Below are 23,343 nucleotides of genomic sequence, written 5' to 3' on the forward strand. Positions count from 1 at the left end.
TTTCTCTTGGTGTGTGTGTGCCTTCCCAACTCCATGCTCACAACTTCTTGAGGAAAACTAGCCTTAACAAACCAGAGGAATTATTTCCCCCCAGCAACACTAAATTATTGCGTAATAATTCTAATATGACTGCATCATACAGCACAATCGTACTGACATTTACAAAACCTGTTCATTTAGTCACTGCCACCCTGGATCTGTAAATTACAAAGAAATAGATAAAGTTGACAGAGAATTTCAATACTGATTTGTATGCATGTGGAAATGTCTTCAAAAGCTCAGATCTGCCATTTCCCAAAATTATCCTGAGTTTCCCTCAGAACACTGTTCTTTGTATTGTGCATTTCTAAACTTAACTACATCACAAGTGGTCTGGATGATGTGGTCCTGCCTTCAAAGAAAAGCCAGTATACTTGAGAGCAGGTGCTACAATTGACATTACATGAAAAGAAAATAATCAACTGATTGTGATAGTGCCTAAAAAAAAAAAAAAGACAGACACAGCAGTGACACAGAAATGTTGATTCATTGACACAGATTTGAAAAATAAACACTACCAAAGCAATGCTGTTTTCAGCAACTTCATTTTACTTTCAATATTAAGATTCACTTAATACCTCTAGGATTTCATTCAGACATGACAGAGCATGTTTAGATTTTACCCCTCATGAGTTTACAGCACAAGAAAGTGAACTGCAAGTATTTTAAGAATTTTCTTTGTAACAATTGAGTAGACTAATTCTCAATAACCAGATTTATTGATAGTGAACTTTTTGCTTCCCCATTTCACAGCAGAATTACAGCATCTATATACAGAATTATAAAAAGCAAGTCAGACTTACACACATCCTCCCTGCACATAATCCTGACAGTTAGAAGAAATATCCCCATATTGGTTGAAGCTATACAGAGCAAACATCCAGGAGAAAAGTCTTGATTTATTCTATGACACTGTGTTAATACAATAAATATACAAAACTTCTGAACTACTCAGACATGCAACAAAGGGACAGAAGAATATGAAGAATCATATACATTCACCAGGATGGCAGAGCATTGTTAGTAATTTACAAAATATACAAACATCCTCAGATAAATAAAAACAACTGCTAAATTACAAATCAATGACTACTGACATTCCAGTGTTTAAACTTCATACTTTTTACTCAATTTGTCACAATACTACAAAATGACAACTCAAGTGGGCACCATACTCTAATTAATAAGAGATAAAATCTAGTGTTTGTTAGGTACAAAATATTTTAGCCAATCTCAGCCTTCTGTTGTCAAAGCTAAACTTCTCCCTCCTTTTGGGGCTGCAAAGTATTAGAGATTTCTCATCTAAATGTGTAACAGAACCTTGAATTTTACTCAGAAGGCTTAAATCCGTACATCCAACTCACGACATTACAAATCAACAATTCTTATACACAGAACATTACATACATTTTCTCAAGGAACCTTTAAACATTTAAGAAAAAAATCTACCTGTCAAATTCAGGTATTATGCCTAACATGTATTTGTTTCCCTCATAATATATTCTGGTAATGTATGCTATTATGCCATCTTCAACTTCAGTTAAATTGTAAGGATGATGTCCCTTGGATTCCTATCCAAGAGATACCATAAGAATTGCCTAAATTTAGATTTAACAGTAATCCATAGCAGAGTTCCTACGTACAACTCTCAAGTTAAGTTTAAAATATTATGAAAAGAACTTGATATACAATCTTGATATACAGCTACTAGAACGACAGTGCCCAATCTCAGCAGAGAACAGTGACTTTTATCTGTTAAGCTTTAAAAACACTCCACACAAATTTAAGTTCGCTGCTAGCATGTCCACTAGTATGAAATTTTAGTGGCCTTGTTACATAGAGTATTTAAAGCAAGTGGATTCATTAATATAAACTTCAGCATAGGTGAAGCTATGACATTTATCCAAATTCAAATTAGATTTTAAAGAAATTAGTAAAAGAAAGGAGACTAACAGGGGACTTCATGCTAACAGTATACTGCTGATCCAGGGATTAAGGTAGGGGTGTATCTTTTTTCAATGATCTTCTGTTATTATGAATACAGTGTAGTGAAAAAGAATCCATGAAATTCGGTCCACATTCAGAACATGGAGGAGGCTTAGAATTTTATGCTGTCTCACTAAAGGTGATTCACCTTAAGAGCTGAATTAATTTCAGCCATGGTATGTATTTACACAGATTGTGGGATGTTGTCTTTCCTGTTTTCATTTCTAAAAGGGTTTGAAAAACTGCCCAAGTACTGTAGGTAAGACTCATGAAGCAATCCAAGAATATAAACTATCTTAAAAGGAGAGAAACATGTCACTATACTAAGGTCTGATTACATGATATTCTAGAATATTATGATGGTATGTACCACCCTGAGATCAGCTCAGTTGGTCAGAGCATGGTGCTAATAATACCAAGGCTGTGGGTTTGATCCCCATTATGGGCCATTCAATCTCATATGGACCACTCACCTAAGAGTTGGACTTGACCATTTTGGGTCCCTTCCAACTCAGAATATTCTGTGAAATCTGTGAAATTATTACAGATTGTTCAGTTTCACAGCACCAATTTAACCTCTCAGGCCCAGTTCAGTGAATTAAAATTTAATTTCATTAGAGATGAACATTTCTCACTTTGCCAGTTCAAAATAGTTTCAAAGGCTTTTTACCACAGCTTAAATCACACCACAGAGATGGCTGAGTTACCATTAAAATTAATTCAAGTGTCTGTTAAATGCCATTGCTTAAAGGGCTTGGTTTTAGACAATATTCCTGTTAGAAAATTAAATACTGTATATTTAGGGGTTTAGACAAGCAGTAAACAGAGGGACTGACCAGGCTAGAGATTTAGTACCACTGTTAAACATAAATCTATACTTGAAAAAACAAAAAAAAACCAACAACAAACACCCCCAAAAATCCCAAATAAAACAAAAAACCCACTGCACATAGAAGAGGGAAGGTGGACAAGGAACTAGTGTTCTAAAAGTCTATATTGGTTTCTTTTCCAGTAAAATTATTACCCCAATACATGAACACTGAAATTAAAAACAGTAAATACATAATCATTTAGCTCTGCAATTGAAACCACCGGTTAACATCCTTAAACTGTACACTGCATTACACATTCTATTACAGAGAATGCTAATGCATGATAGTAATTTCTCACAGGTAGAGAATACTCCGTGGAAATAGATACAAACAAATGCTATAAAGTGGCGCAGGTAAATTCCGGACCAAACCACTACTTAAACAAATTCAGATAACTCAACAGTATTCATGCAAACTTACAGGTTTATATCAAAAGATTTATCCTAAAAAAAAAGTTACAGTCTCTACCGTACTTGTATTTCACCTCCAGCAACTGCTGAAGTTGCAAAAGCAGTAGCCAAACCTAACTTTCTACATCTCTCAGTCTACCCCACTTCTTACAGTAGAAATTGGGAAATCAGTTCTTACACAGAAAAATAATTGATCCAAAGTGCTTTCCTGAAGTTAAAAAAATACTGGAGTGAACCGCTAAAAAACCTTCCAGATTCTTAATACAATTATTTGATCATTATATACCACAGTTCATTCTCACGCCAGTTGTTGAAATTATTTATCCTCCATAAAATATGGAAGGCTTTTTTATTCCAGAATGCAACATCTTAAAGAAGGGCATAAAATGGTTTTCCTCTTAAAATAAATAAATTCATAATAAAATTAACCAATTGTTTCCCATTTTACCCATGCACAGCTGCAGAAGAGACAAACATGCTGTGTGAATTTTGATCTAGACTTTTAGGGAATACTGTAAGTGACTGAAAACCAAAGTACAATCGACGCGAACAGTGATGGTTTTGTTTCCCTACATTCGGTTCCCCTTGAACGCATTTTGGGCTGCGCTGGTGGCTGCTGTTGATGCAGCGTTGGCCGCAGCAGTTTGTACAGTTTTGTTGGACATCACTCCTGTTGCAAACTCCTGCTGGGCTTTCTCAAAGCTAGCACCAGTCGTGCGGTAGAGGCCATGCACCTGTGTAGGGGGAACAGCAGTGAAAAAAACAGTGCCACACATTCCAAGAGCTTTACCCTGTTCCACACACCATTTGACCATAGGGAATACTTGTAATTATCTGCAAGTTCAGAGAGGTCTCATAGGTGTTTACTAAAATATGTGATGTACATTTGGTGAACTTTTTTCTACACCAATATTTAGAAGCATTTTAATTACTTGACTGGTTACAAGAACAAGTTAAGTTATGCTCTGACTGAATATAAAACAGTATGAAATATCGTAACCATACAGGTACTGCTAAACTAGTGTGATGATTGATAACTCAGCATAATAACCAGAGGTATAAACAGTATGACTTACAGATCTGACTTACAAACACTCTAAACAATACAGCACATAATGAAAAAAAAACCAGACAAACAAGAAATCCAGAGCAACTTCCAACTACCTGAGTATTAAAATTCAAATGCTATTTCCAACTCTTGCTCAGTCAAGTCACAATAAAGTTGCCAAATAATACTGCAAAGACATTTTCATTCCAGTGTAGCAGGAAAATTAATGCTGAAATTTTTTTCTTTGTTATAAATGTGACTAGTTCTCATCCATAAAGATACACCAGGTCACATAGGACTATGCAGGTTTTTGAAAAGAATCCAGATGCATACAGTAAGAAAAGTGTAAAAAAACGTTCCACCATACATTTTTCTTGCTTGTTTCTTTCTCCACTGAGTATTTATATAGAAAACAAGAAAAGACATCTCCAGGCAATCCCTAAAAGTTCTAGTTTACTGTAAACAGCCTAGAAGAGTTTGTATATGTGAAGATCTTTAAGCCTAACTCTGCGGTTGAATTATTAGAATTGCCAGCACATCATCATTAGAATTCTTGGTTACACTTCATCTTAATGACATAAAAAATTTACTAGCACATCAGTATCTAAACTTACATATTTTAGATGGAAATTCACCAAAAGTAAGCATGAGAAACAAGCTTCTTTCTTCGAACTTTCATGCTCCAGAATCATTAAATGGCAATAAAATGTTAAAATAATGAAGCGGAGAAATAAAAATCCTTTTCTGAGGTCCTGGGACCCCTCTTTCATTGATTTTAATAGGAATGATTTTGATAAGAGCTGAAAGTTAGCAATCACTTGAATTACACTTCCATGTGCCTGATAAATCACCACAGATTTCAAAATTACAGCCTGGCAACTACAGCTACAGTCACAGTGTCCAGTGCATTTACCCACCCCTTCACGGTGGGCTTACCTCCCAATTTCTTTTATTCAGAGCTATCCTTCCCCATTTCAGTTTGCAGAAAATACGTCCATTGTATAAGCAGCATTTCATAGCTCCACAACAGTATAAGCAAAATTATATTCTTGTTAATAGGTAAGAATATAATTTAATCCCCACCACTTTATGAAAGAGTGCCTCTCTCAAGACAGAAAGCAAAATCCAGATCAAACACTGGAATAATATGTAACTCACCTTTTTAAACATAACTAATGAGATAACAGCAGATGCTGTGAAAAGTGCAGCTATGATTATCATCATAATGCCAACAGGAATACTCTTATTAAGTCCAGTTAGAGATGAAATCCACCCACTGAAGAAGAGAGAAAGGACACACTTTACTAGTACAGCAATGAACCATTAAACCAAAGGTATCCAGATCAAAGAAACTCTCATCACCTTTTAATATTTTTGAAGAAAAAGTCATGGGAATTTTACATAAGCATATTTTGGTTCTATAACATACTTTTATAGCTTAGTTTACATTTTTCCCAAAGAATGCAGTGAAACTATATGAAAAATTGTAGTAAAGATTATTATCCTTGAGCAGAATTGTGAGGAAATTAGAGTTGCTCATCAGCTTCTATTTTTTTGTCATACTGTCATTTTAGATTAAGACTACATGAATTCACAGATGAGAAAATATCCCTAAAAAGATAGCTTCTAACTTCTATAAATATAAAACAGAAACATGCCACACGTACACAGCTTCTATGTGGGATGACTCATTTAATTGTATCTACACAGTGATGACTTCTCAACTGAGGTTAATATAATTTTTTAAGTAGATAGTAGCAGCTGAACTAACAGACAAGATTGCTGTCTCAGTATCTACTTCAAACATTTCCCTGTTCTTCAGAATTGAAACACTAACAGACACCAACAGTATCAGACTTGAAAATTAAAAAAGCAGGTTGCCTTAAGATCAAAAAACCCTATCTTAAGATGGAAAAGACTCTTCCACATTAAAAAAAAAAAAAAAGGCAAAAAAACTTAGTGAATTCTCACAACCTTAAAACTTTCCTCTACCTGTTTCAAATTGCTTTGATATCCTCTATGTGCCACTGGAATCTACCAAAAAAATCCAAAATCCAAACTGTACTTAATATTTTCTGATGATCTGTCTACTTTCCATACCCCTTCCCCAAGCACACTTAAAAGCACAGAGTCTTGGATGAAAAAGTAAAATAGATGATTCCAGAGCAAAAATAATAAAATGGGATCTTTCCTTATACAACAGTTCTAAGTCAATGCTGTTCTGTCTGCCTTACGTATGTCTGGAGGTTCATAACAAAAAGTACTCATACAGAGAAGTGTCACTTCCCAACTACAGTACTGCCAGTCATGGCTCTCCATGTTACCAGCAGGCTACTACAATGATGCTTTCAGTTAATCTCTTTTTTTCAAAGATAATGACTGATTCCCTACAGCTTTTCATTGTAAAATCTAAATATTAGACCTCAGCAAGTATAAATATTGAGGCTCAAATATAAAAGATAATATACATACAAGATTCATGTAAAAGCTTATATATTTACAAACATCTAAAAGAAAAATCAACTTTTTACAGAATATGGAGGTGACTCAAACGCACTTTTCAAATATCAAAGATAGAACACTATATTTACCCAAATACATTGTTGACTCATTCTTTGAATTTTAGCCACAAATTTCCTTAATAACTAGTATATTAATACAATTAAAACAACTAATTAATACAAAATAATATGCAAATATACAATTTTTTAAAAATTTTCCTTTATCTTAAATAGGGAATGAGTAGCAACTCCTCACACCACCAAAACAGAGGAGGTAATGTATAAAAGAATAGTTCAAAGTCGTTTACAATGAAGGATAAAATTTTGATCAGCCTAATAACAGAAGTACCTCACATTGTTGGGATGAATTTCACCCACTTTTCCTAGTTAAGAGCACTCCAAAAATGTTTTCCTTTGAATGTTAAATTTAACAATTCCAGTGAACACAAGATTATTCTTTTAAAACATTTAACAGTAGTCTAATATAAATGTTTGTCTTACAGACAGTACAGCACTACAGCAAACTGAATACTCACCAGTTTCCCCATCTTTGAAATCCTGCAGCTTGAAGTACGTGTACAGCAAACTGACAGATATATACAAAGAAGAACACAAAGAACCTGAATGAACTGTCACTCCTGAAAGAGGGGGGGGGGAAAGATTAAAGCAGCCAGAAAATTAATTATCATTTTTTGCATATTCTATAGTACCAATCTAACTTTTTTCTGTATTAACTAGAGGAAAAGTCCTTTCATTTATCAACAGTGACTTGAAATCAGCAATTCTGTGGTTTTATAGAGTGTTTATTTACAAGAGTTGCTCTTTCTTCTTTAATATAGTATTTTTGCCACCTGCACCTCTAAGAAAGGTGAGAACAGTTCTGTTCAGCACACAGCGGAGCCTCTTCAACTAAACATAAAAGTCTGCACGAAGAACAGAATTCTGGTCCACTTTTAGGCTGGAGTTCACAGTGGTGGCAATATGGGAAGAAAATATTTTACTTGTAAAATAATCTCACAAGCAATTAGTGTAACATCTTGTAAAATTGTAAAAATTGTAAAATTTCACACGGAATTACTGAAACATAGTGCACACCATGAATACTGAAGCAGCTTTTACTTTAAAGTAAAATATACAAAATAGGTTTACTGTTTAAATTACTAAAATGCCAGCCTGACAAAGAGTGAAAGTAAAAAAAAAACCAGACGCATATAAGTGTACAGGCAAAATCTCAACAAAGACTCCATTTACTGCTATCAAAACTAATTACCATATGATATAATTGCTACTTGAGTTCTTAAGAATGCAGAAATCACTTGGTTAACTCACAGTATCAGATTTTGCCTTTAACAGCTCTTCCTGCAGAAGAGAGTTTGCTAATTTCTATTCAACGAGTTCAGTTCAATAACTATTTCGTTTTCAGTTAAGCAACTGACTGAAAGTTGAATATACAAGTAGTAGTTTTCCTTTTCCAGCCAACCAATATTTACTAAGAAAAGCTTGGGATTTACTACAGAGCAAATGCAAGTTAAACTATATGATTCCTCCAAGATTTGTGGGTACATCAATATCTCCTTGATTAGCAAAAATAAACATCTCATTTAGTCTAAGCGTTACACTTAATTGCAACATCTGACCACCAATCTTTCTCTACAAGAATACGGGCATTTTAACTGAGAATATCCCAAATCAATGTTAAAAAAAAAAGTTCCCAAGATATACTGTAAGAGTACAGCATTTGGAATCTCTACAGCCTGATCTTCACAAAAAAAAAAATTCAATTTTGCATGAAACACACCATTCTCCTCTTAAACACAAAGTTGTCACACACCTTACATCTGTGAAGCCTGCAAAGATTGCTAAGAGCTAGGAAAAATACTAGTCTGTTTACTATCTACCTGCTCTATTCAATCTTAAGAATCTCAGGCTACAGATACTGTAGGTGTCTATCACTTAAAATTGCAGGTGTAGCTGTTCATGAAGTTCATTCAGGAAATCAAAAATTTAAGACACTCTTGACTATTAACCTACTCAAATTCTTGGTGTAAAGGAACAAGAGATTTAATGAGAATTTTCTTTACAACTGTTATCAGCCCTTACTAACTTCAACAAAGTTGCAAAATTACATCCTGCAAATATTTTGTCAATGGTAGGCTATTCCATTCCACATTATTGCCATGTATATTTCAAAGTCAACAACAACTGAGTTAATGGCAAAGATACTAATTGTTTCTAATGAAAACATATTGAAGGATTATCATAATGATAATTAAGTTAATGCATTTTGGTATGCTTTTAAATATCCCGAGTCAAGTTGAAGTTGTTACCTGAAAGCTCCATAAAGTGGTCTGTACCAGCACACAAAAGAACAAGGGGTAAAAAGCAAGAACCAGAGAATACTCAATCCAAAATCAACCCCTCGTGTAGCATCAACGTAAAACCAGGCCAAACATCCAAAGATATTAAGAAACAGTGTCACTGTATGGACTGTAAAAGCAAAAGCAAAATAGTCTTAATTATCTTATGTTTGTACAATAAATTATTACAACTGTTAAAGTAATATCCAAACTGAGCATTTTAAACAAAGCATCAGCATGCGGAAAATAATCAAAACCCTCTCAATGCCCTCAGCAATAAACTGATTTTTACCCAGTTTACTTTCAGGTAAAACCTCTCTTTACAAGTGAAAGTACTAAGCATGAAAATTCACATACTACCAGCTATATAGCAAAAATTCTGACATTTTCAAACATAAAATGATGAAAAAGGAGGTTTCTACAGGTGCAATAATTGGTATTTTTCTACAGTGACAAATGGGTACAAATATTTAATAGACTAATGGTCTTTTGGGACAAAGCTTATAAATTGCATAAACTGTATCACAAAATACGCAGTCTAATCATCTCTTTGTCTTCCATATAATAAAACAAACAAAAAAACTTTTTCTAAGAATGTTCCTCAGTAAAACAAGATCTGCAAGAAGTTGTTCTAACGCTTTAATACATTTTACATATTCAACTATTTCTTAGAACACTGGTCTTAAATATTTGCCTTTTTGGTGCTCTGTTCTTAGCTCAATACTATCATTTTCTCATTGGCAGACCTTGTTACAGGTTAACTATTCAATTCCTACTAAAGAAAATGCATTTGGATTATGGCTTCACATTTTATTTCAAATAAGTTTACTTCTTAGAATAAGATACAGCAATATTAAGAAACATTACAACTACTAGCTTCATACTATCTGGCAGAGAGAAGTTAGTCCTGCCAAAGTTAAAAGATGAACATGAATTTTTCTTTTTGTTCAGCAATAACCCATGATTCAGGAGTGATTTTGCTGTCTCAGAGGACAGTGTCTGTCCTTGTGGACCAGAATAAAGTAGGGTATCTATCACTGAGTGTGCACAAGTTGGTCCTGACAGCAGTGATTTTTTTTTTTAATTTAAGTTCAGAGAAACACTTCAGTCATTCCACTGCAAGGTAAGGTCAGCAGAAGGAACTGGCAAGATACTAAGGATTCTGAAAAAAAAATACTACTCTTTACTGCTGCCTTAACCAGTACTTAAACAAGCTCTAAATCAATTTAGTGGGGAAAAAAAAAATCTTATAAGCAACATGCATAGATATCAAAGACTAATAAAACTCAAAACATTTCCCTCAGACAAATCACATTTTCCTGTAAGAGTCACCAGAATCAGAAAACCTTGTGCTTTTAAATAAAAGGCAATTAATGCACCTACATATCTCAGATTGCCCTAAAAGGTCAGGAAAGCACCTCATTTCAGAATTTGTGTGTGTGTGCCTCATAAAGCACAACAAAGGATACAAATCCCAGTTCTTGCCTTCCTTTTGACAAATGTAAGAAAGGGGTATTCTCTCTTTTTCTAGTCAATACTGGAAAAGAGGGAGGACACCCTAGATTACTAGAAACATTTAAATTCTGGTGGAGTTTGAACTTTCCAATTTATTTTTTTTTTGTGTTGACAATTATAGTAACAGGACAAGTTTTAAAAGAATACCAGAAAAGGCGTGAAACATCACACCCACTACTGATACTAAAACCAGCAACACAGGGGTCCACTTCACTACTGCAACATAGAATCTCAGCTATAAAAACCAAGTACTAACAAGCTACCAAGGAAGTCAAGGAGACCTGGCTGACAATTCTTGCTTCACTGTACTTGCCCTCTGCCTGCTGCAAGGTACAGAAAATCACTTCTCCTTTGAGCCAAAGTCTTCACTTCTAGGTAAGCTTTGCTACTGTAGGAACAGACAGGTGTTTGTATGTTCAGGGTAACAGTTTTAAGTATCTTCCACTTACTTGCCTCAACAAATTAAACCATGATACAAGTTTTTAAAAGATAATGACCAACTGGGAGCTGAAATGACCTCATGCTTTGGCAGAGGTCTGTGACATGCAAAGTCTATCTGACAATAACTTCACAGCTATACAATACAGTACTCCAAGTGATCCAAGAAAGCCTTCTCCTAGTTTGTCTGTGGAAGTAGATGAAGTTAAAAAAAAAGGGATAATAGTCAACAATGGGAAACTGCATTAGTTTAATAAATATTGAGATTCAACTTCCTTTTTTTTGTGGTGTAAATGCCCTTAAACAGAAGAATTCTACTTAGATATATTCCCTGTCTTAATTAACTACACTTTATCATCCATAAATGCCTGAAAAAGTACTGTAGATAAAGACCACAAGTTGCACTGATGCTATCTGGCATGTACATTATTGAGATCATTATTTTGCTGTCCCATTGGGGACTGCATGAAAATAGATTTTTGTATTAAGTTTCATTTCAGTAATGTTTTACTGAAGGTATTCTCAGGAAACCGAAGCCCACACTAAGACAAAAGGATGTGCCTCTTCCCAGGATTCAGTTGGACTGTCACTCTATAATAGGCTGCCTCAAGGAGGGTGGGATGTCTATGGAAGGGAGGGTTTTGAAGTCACAAGGCCACTCATAAGTGAAGACAGGGAAAGTTTGGTCACATGAAACCTTGGAGAAAAGAGTAGCTTCAAATATAGTTTAGGCTTTTGTGCGTTGTCTGTTCTGCTCTTCTGGGAGTGATGCGTTAACATGTTTTACAAACAAGAGAAATATCTTCCACAGGGAAAAAATATATTCTAAAGCAGACTTAGATCAGTACATGCTATCAAAAATGTGAAGAAGTTCTTTTTAAATTTCCTGATGCTATGCACCAAAAACCTGCATAATAACGTGGAGTGAACCAAACAGTGAATCTGTAAGGCACCAACCAGTCAGTCAAACCTCTGGAAAAGATCACCCATAAAAAAAGGCTGAGCAAACTATGCTAATTAAGGCAAAAGGGGATGACTAATGGGGACAAATGTTTTCCATAACAACAGTGGATAGAACACTGAAGATCAAACACAGAAGGGGAGAATTACATTATATACTGAGAAACATCATCTAATTCTAAAAGACAGCAACACACCAGAAAAGGCTTGGAGGGAGTTTATGGAATGTCCATTCTTGGAGGTTTCCAGGAGCAGAGGAGCAAAATTCTACACAGACTGATCTCTCTCTCTCTCCCTCTCTCTCTCTCTCTCTCTCATTCTCTCTCTCTCTCTCTCTCTCTCATATCCTCAGATAGAGGACAGATGAGATGAAACTCCTAAACAGAAAAGAAAAAAAAAAAAGATACAAGTTGGCACTTTAGGGTATTATTTTTCTAAAAAGGCCTCTTCAGTTTGTAACTTCAAATAAGAAATATGATTTGAAAATCAGTAGTGTTTATTTAGTGCATGCTATTAGCCTGTGGGGAAAGCAGCTTGAATACACAGGCTTCTGAGGCAAAAGATTTTTGGTGTTAGTACAGGTCAAGAGACATTGTACTTGACACTGGACATAATAATAACATAAAAAGATCTAAAAAGCACTGCTCAGTGCTAATGAGCCAGGGAAACTTATTCTTACGTGCAAGCCCTTAAAACAGCAGTGGTCAAAAAACCATGATAGAATAGAAAAGCTCTAAAAGCAACTGGAAAAAGCCATTGCTAATAGATTGTTATAGTTCAAAAAAACATGTAAAGGCTCAGTCAAAAATAAGTCTCTCCTCAAGTGGAAAAGAAGTGCAAATATAAAACCACATCAAGGAATTAAAAAACTCTGACTTCTGATACAAAAGGAGAAATTAATTTAAAAGAGGAATTAATGAAACAGGGATACAAAGACACTTGTTTTCTGATGAAATAAGAGCATATAGATCTTAAACAGATAAAGAGATATAAAGCCCAAGATTAATCATATAAAAATTAATACTAACTGTGGAAACACACAGAAAACTAAAACAGAAGGTTTGTTCCCAGGGCTGCTAAAAAGGTAAACTATCCTATTTTATTAAGTGCTGAGAATGCAGTACTAGATTTATCCAAATGTGATGATGTTCACAGGACCCCTAGAACCTACAGGACATAGGAAGTTATGGAAGAGGAAATAAAATGTAGAGTAGAGTGGCAAACAGAAGCAGGCTGGTCTGCGATGGCAATAAGTCCTCCACTGAGGAAAAACAGTCTAAGGAAAAATGAGCCAGCCATGAAAATGTGATCCTAGGAAAGAAAAGTCTCACGGAATGATTCAACAGCCAATTCTAGGGCATGGGGTTCTATACTCAATCTTTTCTATAGTTTTTTTAAAGCCTTTTGTCTTTCTTTTCCTTTATTATGCCCTCTTCCTTCCTTCCTGAGTAATCCCTAAATCAGAGAGTACTAGAGCCAAAGAATGAAAAGTTCAAGAAGACTTGGTTGAAACCTCAGGCTACAGAGAAGATGAGGTGTCACGCCAGTACAGAAACACAGCTCCCAAATATTTTGAAGTAGTATAACATTTTTGCTTTCTTTATTTGTTGCTATAAGAACGAAAATTAAAACCAGTATTAATATTCCAATTCTCCCTGCCGAAGTTCAATTCCTGTTTGAAGCATACACACTTTCAGAACTCAGTCCTCCTAATGGCCAGAATTAGTAACCATCCTAAAATTCTGAATATTTCATCTTAGATTTCATATAAATCTTAATTATCTGTCAGCTTTATGAGAGTGAGTAGTCATACATTATACAGTTGCTTATTTGAAGATTAATGACCCAACGATGAATACGGAAAGCTGTGGATTATGATGAAATGGAATAGACTTAATTCAATGCTATCTGCTCATTTTAGGTGGTTCAATTAGGGGGTTCAATCACAGCAATAAGATTACCAGAGTAACATGTAAAATTATGGAGATTTGCTAACTACATCTGAAACTATGAAAAAATACAGAAAATGTCTGAAATTCCCATTTCCTTATAATGTTAAAAATACATGAAGAGCATCAAACTACTTAAGTCTTTTTGATTTCCTCAATGTCAGAATATTTATTAGGCTTTCATCACACTGGACAAGGCAGAAGAAACAAGAGTGCATCCGTATATTTGTTTAATCCAACACTTCTCTAATCAAAACACAGCATAAGAATGAGGGCAAAATTAATCCTACGAAGATGGTGCAGAGCATTCTTTGTATACAAAGGAGAGTTTTAACATGGACTGATTCTTCAACTAACTGACACTATTTCTTAAAATACCCTAACATGATACTAAGTCTCTCCTATAGAGGAAAAACTGTATTACACTATATAAAACTATGTATATTAGATCAAATGGGTATTACATTTCTTAAACTCAAAAGTCTATTGACACTAATTGTGAGTTATAGTTCTTAATATATAAGCTGATTTTAAAACCAGTAAAATTATTTCTAAGTTAATAAATGGTCAAAGATCAATTTACAACAACAGAGAAACTCAAACCAGAAAATTGTAATAAACTAGACAAAACTGCCTTAGAATAATCCTCCTTTTTATTTCTGTGGAAGTTTTTATGAAATAATTCAATATTTTTAAAAACTGTAGCTAACCATAAGATTTTGCTCCAACATTCGGCTTCTAGATTTAAAGTAATTTTTCACTACAGACATTAAAAAAGCCAAAGTAGTGGGTATGTATCACCAAGTGTGAACAGGCACTTCGGTTTTTTCTTTAAAAGAAAATACTTACACATCCACAAATAATACATAATCTTTACTGTCTTCTGGAATTCGACAGGAATGTCTACCGAAAAATCCTGGTAAAAACAAGGACCTACTGGAAAATTCTCAGGAAGAGGTGGCCAGTTATTTTTTCTACCTGCAAAACAGAAAATAAAGAAAAAACAAAGGTCTTTATAATATTGTTATACTAGAATGAGACATAATTTTGAACTTGTCCACACTGTTTTATGCATGAGTTTTTTAAGTGGATGGATAACCTGGGCTACCAAAACCCATGAGTTTTAAGAGCAATCCTCACACAATACTGAAATTAAACTACCGAAATAAAATACAATTAAGTATAGGCAGGTTAAGGAAAGTACAATATTTATCTACATAAAAGACTGAGCAGGCATCTCACAGTTCTTATAAAGTAATAAGCAAAGAGAATTCTTCACAAAAAAACCAGATATGGGCAGAAAAACCATTTCTCAGAGTTCCTTGACTTTTATATTAATATTTTTCTAAAGTCTCATCATACTCACATACTTTGTTGAATACAAAGACAGGGGACTGAAAAGCATTTTCAGAATTGCGGTATTTTTAACACTAGACTATCTCTAATAATTTGAGCTAGTTCCCAATACAGTTGACAGTCAAAACTTACCTAAAAGGCAGAAAATCTCAAGAAAGACAGGTATTGAAATGGTCTGTAACTACCTTTTTCTTACAAGAATATGCCCTACAGCATCAGTGTATTTTGATAGTTGTGTGGGGCTCAGACACGTGGATTTCCTGTACGCTTGTCTAATCACAGCCTCTGCTGAACACCAGTTATACCAAGCACAGACTCAGAGATTCAAGTGAGACAATCGCTGCAGCAAACCTCTATCATAGCATTTCAACCTCCAGATGCACGAGATACACACCCAAATGAACTACTTGAAATAGGAAGCAGCACATGTTCAAATGTAATGCTGCTCAGGACCTGAGCAGAGAAGACTGAAGGCACTGAGCTCTCACAAGCCAGTCGGGTACAGAGGGGTGCATTGCCAGGAGAACTGCAGGAGATTTAAATGGGAACATGAACGAACCGGAACATAGTGAACAGAATGTGGTGCAGCAGTTTGGCTAAGAAGGGTAAGTGGGGAGGATGCTGCAATCTGCAGTGGGTTCACACCTCAGGTAAGTGCTAAGTGCTGTAGGTCTCTGCCATGATGGTGGGCACTTGTCTCAGAAACAAAGCGAGTGTGTCTACTGAGACAGCCCCTGCATCCACCCAGACAGAACTGGTAAGGAAGGAGAGGCACCAGTACAAGTGGTAGCTTGCAATGAATGCCCAGACACTTCTCCTGGAGGAAAGGCTGGTACATGAACAAGTGTGCAAAGGTTGATAACCTGTTGCAGCAGGCAGACAAACTGCAATACGATACACAGTATTAGAGGGGCTGAAACAGAGATAGATACATGGTTTCAGAACCTTACACCTACAATGGATACCACTGAGGGTGACGCACGTTGGACTGTGGTCACACACAAAAGTTCCAGTTCAACCTCCATCCTCCAACAATCAGACCAAAAACAGGTATGATGCTTTAAAGGCCAAAGGAAAACCTGCACATGGTGGTTACCATACAGAGAAATGTCAAGTTATTAGAGTGGGCAACTGTTAAGGGGCATCAAGGCACCCATCTGCCAGCCTGACATAGAGTTGCAGGAGCTGTGCTGCCCACGGGGGGCTACAATCCGTGATGGTGCTGAGAGAGTACCCCAACTTGTCAAGACCACAGACTATTGCCCACTGTACAAATGACACCAAAAAATGGGCAGGATCAAGGGAGACTATAAAGCCCTGGCAAGGTAGATGAAGAACATCAGTGCCCAAGTCATCTTCTCATCTATCCCACCAGTTAGAGAAATGGGGACAGCCAGAAACACAACCTAGTGCAGATCAACATTTGGCTTCAAGGCTGGTGCCATCCAGAAGGTTTTGGCTTTTATGAACAATAGATTGATCGTGCTTTAAATACTGATTACCTCTCCAAAGAGCTTGTACACAAACACGTGCACCATGGGGAATAAACAAGACCTGTAAATCTATGTGCAGTCATAGGGCCATGATCTCACTGCATATATGGAGACATGGTGGAACAACTCATACGACTGGAATGTTGTCAAGGATGGCTCACTGCATATATGGAGACATGGTGGAACAACTCATACAACTGGAATGTTGTCAAGGATGGCTGTGTACTTTTGAGAAAAGATAGGTCAGAGAGGCGAGGTAGTGGAGTTGCTCCTTATGTCAGAGAGCGACTGGAATGTACTGAGCTCTATCCAGGGATAGATGAACAAGTGGGGAGTTTATGGGTGATAATTAAGCGACAGGCTAATATGGTTGACACTGCTGGGGGTGTTTAATATAGGCCACCTGATCAGGAGGAGGTTAATGAGGCTTTCTGTGGGCAGCTGGAAACAGCCTTGCAGTCACAAGCCCTGGTTCTCCAGGGGGACTTCAACCACCCTGGTATTTGTTGGAGGAACAACACAGCTTAACACACCCAGTCCAGGAAGCTCCAGCAAGTCACTGATAATAATTTCTTCATGCAACTGTTGGAAGAGCCAACCAGGCTCCTGGACCTCTTACTAACAAATCAGGAGGGACTGGCTGAAGATGTACATGTTGGGAGCAGCCTTGGCTGCAGTGAGCACTAGATGGTGGAACTCAGGATCCTGCATGGCAGAAGCAAAGCAGTAAGCAGGACTAGAGCAATAAACTTCCAGAGAGTTGACTTCTACCTCTTCCTACTTAAAGGAATCCCACAGGATAGGGCTCTAGAAGAGGAGTCCAAGAGACTGGTCAATATTCAAGCATCATTTCCTCCAAGCTCAAGACCAGTGTATTTTCATGACAGGAAATCAGGCAAGGAGGGTAGGAGACCTGCATAGATGAGCAGAGAGCTCCTCATAAATCTCAAATGCAAGAAAAAAATTTATGGGATGTGGAAAAAGGAACAGGTCATGTGAGAGCACTATAGGAACATCATTAGGGTATGCAGGGATGCAACAAAGAAGGCCAAGGCCCACTTGGAACTGAGTCTGCTAAACAATATCAAGGACAACAAGAAGTACTTCTAAAAGTACATCAGCGGTAAAAGGAAAATCAGGGAAAATGTGGAGTCCCTGCTGAATCAGATGGGTGTCCTGATGACATAAGACACAGAGAAGGTGGAATTACTGAATGCCTTCTTTGCCTCAGTCTTTGCTGCTGAGGTCAGCCCTCAGGAGTCCCATACCTCACAAGTAAAAGAAGTAGTCCAGAGAAAGGAACTCTTAACCCCTCAGATCTTGATCCCAAGATCTCCACTTGGTCACAGAGGGTTGGGTTATAGACTGGCTAGGTAAGACTTCACACCCATAAATCCATATGCCCTGATGGGATGCACGCACAGGTGCTGAGGCAACTGGCAGATGCTATAGCTAAGCCACTCTCCGTCATCTTTGAAAAGTCATGGAGAACACGAGAGGTGCCCAATGACTGGAGGAAAGCCAATGAAGATGGGAATAAGGAGGACCCAGGAAACTACTGGCCAGTCAGCCTCACCTCCATCCCTAGAAAGGTGATTCAACAATCATTCTAGAGGTCATCACCGAGCATGCAGAAGAAAAGGTCATAAGGAGTAGCCAGCATGGATTCACCAAAGGGAAATCACACTTGACCAATCGGATAGCCCTCTGTGATGGCATGGTAGGATGGGTTGATGAGGGGAGAGCGGTGCAATATTGTCTCCCTCGACTTCAGCAGGGCTGTTGATATTGTCTCCCATAACATCCTCATAGGTAAGCTCAGGAAGTGTGGGTCAGATGAATGGTAGATCAAGAGGTAGATCAAGAACTGGCTGAATGGCAGAGCTCAGAGGGTCGTGATCAGAGGAGTAGAATCCAGTTGGAAGCCTGTAGTCAGTGGTGTTCCCCAGGGATTAAGACTGGGTCTTACTCAACCTGTTATCAATGACATGGATGAAGGGATCAAAGGCAAGTTTGTTGATGATACAAAACTGGAGGGAGTGGCTGATACACCTGAAGTCTGTGCTGCCATTCAGAGGGACCTTGGAAGGCTGGAGAGTTGGACAGAGAGAAACATGATGAGGTTCAACAAAGGTAAGTGCGGGATCCTGCACCTGGGGAGGAATAATCCCAAGTACCAGCATAGGTTGGGGCCTGACCTACTACAGAGCAGCTCTGCTGAGAAGGACCAGGAAGTCTTGGTGGAGTCCTTGTGGCCAGGAGGGCCAATGGTATCCTGGGGTGCATTGGGAAGACTGTGGCCAGCAGGTGAGGAGAGGTGATCTTCCCCCTCTACTCAGCCCTATGAGGCCACATCTGGAGTGTGGCATCTAGTTCTGGGGTCCTCCTACAAGAAAGAAAAGGATCTACTGAAGGGTACAGCTACAAGGACAGTACAGTGCAGGCCCACAAAGATGATGAGGGATCTGGAGCATCTCTCTTATAAAAAGAAACTGTGAGAGCTGGGCCTGTTTGTCTAGAGAAGAGAAGACTGAGGGGGCATCTCATCAGTGCATATAAATATTTCAAGAGCGGGTGCCAAGAGGATGGTGCCAGACCCTTTTCAGTGGTACCCAGTGACAGGACAAGGAGCAACGGCCATAAACTAAAACACAGGAAGTTTCATCTCAACACAAGGAAGAACTTCTTTACATTGAGGGTGGCAGAGCACTGGAACAGGCTGCCCAGGGAGGCTGTGGAGCCTCCGTCACTGGAAACATTCAAAACCTTTTCAGAATGTATTCCCGTGTAACCTGATCTACGGGACCCTGCCTTGGAAGGGAGGTTGGACTAAATGATCTTCAGAGGTCCCTTTCCAACTCTACACAGTTCTGTGATTCATTGCAGGTACCTTCCAACTGAAAATATTCTATAAAATTCCCCAACTTGAATTACTAAGAAATTATGTAAATCAGAATTGTAAAAAAAGAACAGCATATGAGAAAATAAAACAGAATTGTAGATAAAACTGAAAAGACCAGATGAAATCAACCTTGCAGACAGTGTTTTATTTTGTTGGGTTCTGGGGTTTTTTGAACTCCAGTCTGAAGTTCTTCCTTATGAAAAGGAATATTCCCACAGATCTACTTGTAGCAAATTATCTCCAGTTAAGAGAATGTAAATCTTCCCATTTGTGAAATCGCTACACAAAAACTGATGGTTTTGCACAGCACACAGTTTGTGGCAAAATGAGATACTGCTTTTGACTATGGATTCCAAAGTACCATAAAAATTAATAAAAGATTACAAATAGAATAGATCTTTCTGCTATTTGTATAGAGTATTATGTTTGTAATACAGCAAAAAAAAAAAAAAAAAGAAAATGCTTCAAAACAGAAAAGTTCTCTTACAGCTATAAATATTGACAGGTGAGAGGTTAAAGAGATGTTACTTAGGAAGTTACTTTCACTTCATCTCAAAATGCTCCATTTCTATTCAATAATATTACTTAGATACTAATCTAGAACAAAAATAGCTGACAGCAAATCATAACATGTAGCAGAGGCCATATTTAGAAGTTTTTCAGGGCAAATCTGCAAAGGACAAACTAGTTTTTATTCACTACATGCAGTGTCTGAAGAGAGATAAACTTTTTTTCCTGAAGACATTATAAAAATCCCTCTTTGATCTGCTTCAGTGTCACTGCCAAATTAATACAGTTTTTAAGAAAAAGTGAAATTTCTGAAACTTGAAGTATATTTTTCATGCATACCCCCTTGCTGACTGAGATTCTGCATTTCCCTTTCTCTGCGATCTAGTTCAGCTGCTTTTCTTTCCAGTTCTTCCTGACGCTTTAGCAGTTCTGCCTGGGCCAAGGCATGCTCCTGAACAAAACAAGCATCATTGGACACTGTTAAAAAGTATGAACACAGCATAAATATTCCAAGTCTGTTTGCTATAATTAAGCATCTCCAGTTATGGCTGAAGACTGACCCAATATTGCACAAATTGACACAGTAACCAATTATTTAAAGGCAGTATTAACTTTAATTAGGAAAGCAGTGCTTATTTATGAAAGACATCAGTCCAGAACTGTATTTAAACAATTATAACTAAAAAGAACCTAAAAGAGTGCCTACAAGTTGCAGACAAACCTTAGCAATTTGCGTGTAGGCAGGTGGTTCTTCTGTTGGTTTCATTATTGCTGGCTGGGTACTGGGTACATCAGGCATTTTCACATTTCCTGGAGGAGGCTAAGGAAACAAAAGACAATTATTGGGAAACAGTCCCCCTTTCTAATAAACTTCTCTTCGTTAAACCTGTAAGAAACAATCTAGTTGTTGTAAAGGATGTATTACTGATAAACTGAAAATCTGATATGCTGCCTGAAATATTTAAAATCTTCAGGAAAAAGGTGTTAACTGTACTCTGTGGTGCAGTGTTCTGTTTATTTGGTTTTACACTGCACTACTTCTGATACATACTGATGGAATTTTACGAGTCAGTCAAAAGTAAAGAGGATTTTAATTTTGTTCAGACATGAATATGAACACAGAGTTTCTGTTTCAGAGAACTGCAGCATTTAACAGTGATCTATTCAAATTCTGAAACACAATGCCATCTATTAAAAATGTTTTCCAGAGCCTTCTACTTAACAAAGGCTTGTATCACCTGGCTAACTAGAGAAGCAATGTACCATATTAAATTTTCTATTCAAGATCCATAATCCATTGCTTGACTATTTCACCAGCATGTACTATAGTACCTGGCTAGCAATTCACTCACTCACCTATAAGAATAGAGTTTATAAGGAGCTTTCAGTGGGTCAGTTCTTTTGTTTTAATTTCTCCTCTCCTTATTGCCATTTTCTCTGATTTTCTCCGCATCTCTTTATCACACACAATATTAACCTGCAGCTATCAAACCAGCAAAAAAGACTGAAGTTGCCTAAATTGAAGTTATCAACTGAACGTGACCAAAGCAGATTGGTATAGCATTATATGATATATTTTATTCTTAAATACGCTTGGGGCTAAACTACAATTTTTTGTGTAGAGCTTGCAACTTGAAAGACTTCCCTGTTCTGTCATCTTGTGAGACCACTTGTTCCTAAAAAGACTGAAATCAAGAACAAAAATACAGTGAGAACTGTCAAGTTTTCAACACAAAAGCACCTTAATACATATGAGGAATCAAATAATATCATTAACTTGGCAAGCTATGACTTGAATCGCATTATTGCATCTTTTCTTACCTTCTTTTAAAATACACAGATGCAATACACCCAGGAGAAAACGTGATACCTGAGTGAACTCCACCTCTGTGTGTGATACTGCAGCACATCTCAGCAACAGCACCTGATTTCAGTATTTCAAAATGATCTTTTCATCTTATACATCAGAATATTGAGATATCAGAGAAGTCTCATTTCTCAGAAATAAACAGGATAATGGTCTTCCTTCAGGTCTCAGCCCCTAAAAAACTATAGAGCTGTATCTATGTAATAACATGAAGGAGAATACTGCATTTCAACCACTGCAGTGCAAGCAAACAGCTGACCTGAGCCTCATGCTGTTACATCTGTGTGCTACAGTCCATTACTTAACACAGGAATGAAACAGCAGTCAAGACAACTTCCACGTCCGCTTGAAGATTAAAGCTTATGTTTCAACAGGGGTCTGCTAAAAAAAACCCCAACAAAATAAATCCTGAACAAACAAAAACTCCAACCAACCAACAAAATAACATTAATTAGTAGTAGACTTTTCTCCCCTGCTCCTATCTGCCCAGCAAAGACTTCCTGACTTCTTAATTTCTTGAATATTTTTTAAATCCTTTTCTATAGTGAGTGTGACATCTGTCCCTGTTTCTTCCTCTGGTACTAAGTCCATCTTAGTTTTCTTAACACTCAGCTCACTACGTCACAAGCTGTCACTTCTCAAAAGTCTGTTCTATTGAGAAATCAAGTTTAAGACACTTACCCTGCAAAGAAACAATTTATTTAGCTTTTTCTTATATCATTATTTTCTGTTAGTATTCTTAAAATCTTAAAGGACAGCATAAGCTTCATGATTCCAAGAAAGAAAGTTTCCCAAGCTGTAGTCCAAGTTTTAACTCATAGCTTTGATCCTGCCTTATGGTTTCACACTTCGCTTCAAGGAGTTTAGATTCCTAAGTTTTCTCTGAAAAACAGCTTCCACATTTCCAAAGACTGTCTTTCCCCAGGTGCACACTTGACAAAGCAGCAAAAAGCCAGCATGGTAAGTCTCTTTTTGTGGTACATCTAAAGAAGCTGTTTTTGAGCTACAGTAAGTATGTCCACACTATTCATGAATACTACTCTGTGTGTAGTACCACTTACAATTTATTTCGTATCACTTGATGCAATTCATGCACAAAGTATACAAAGTAGAAAGAGCTTATAAGTGAATCATAAGTAC

The 23,343-nt window shown here is 37.0% G+C and overlaps 1 protein-coding gene across 1 annotated transcript in view; it reads right to left on the bottom strand.

The window, feature by feature from the left end:
• Window positions 1-507: 507 nt before the first annotated feature.
• SCAMP1 (secretory carrier membrane protein 1) overlaps window positions 508-23,343 on the bottom strand; it is a 44,232-nt gene continuing 21,396 nt past the window's right edge. The window contains exons 3-9 of the mRNA XM_050328767.1: window positions 21,058-21,156; window positions 20,676-20,787; window positions 14,925-15,053; window positions 9,184-9,343; window positions 7,393-7,494; window positions 5,514-5,631; window positions 508-4,041 (exon numbers count right to left, since the gene is read on the bottom strand). Coding sequence (XP_050184724.1) covers window positions 3,877-4,041; window positions 5,514-5,631; window positions 7,393-7,494; window positions 9,184-9,343; window positions 14,925-15,053; window positions 20,676-20,787; window positions 21,058-21,156 — 885 coding nt within the window. The 3' untranslated portion in view covers window positions 508-3,876. The remainder of the gene's footprint in view (window positions 4,042-5,513; window positions 5,632-7,392; window positions 7,495-9,183; window positions 9,344-14,924; window positions 15,054-20,675; window positions 20,788-21,057; window positions 21,157-23,343) is intronic.

This window comes from Myiozetetes cayanensis, unplaced genomic scaffold (assembly GCF_022539395.1).
Source record: "Myiozetetes cayanensis isolate MyiCay16 unplaced genomic scaffold, myiCay2020 scf4, whole genome shotgun sequence".
In the NCBI taxonomy this organism is placed as follows: Eukaryota; Metazoa; Chordata; class Aves; order Passeriformes; family Tyrannidae; genus Myiozetetes; species Myiozetetes cayanensis.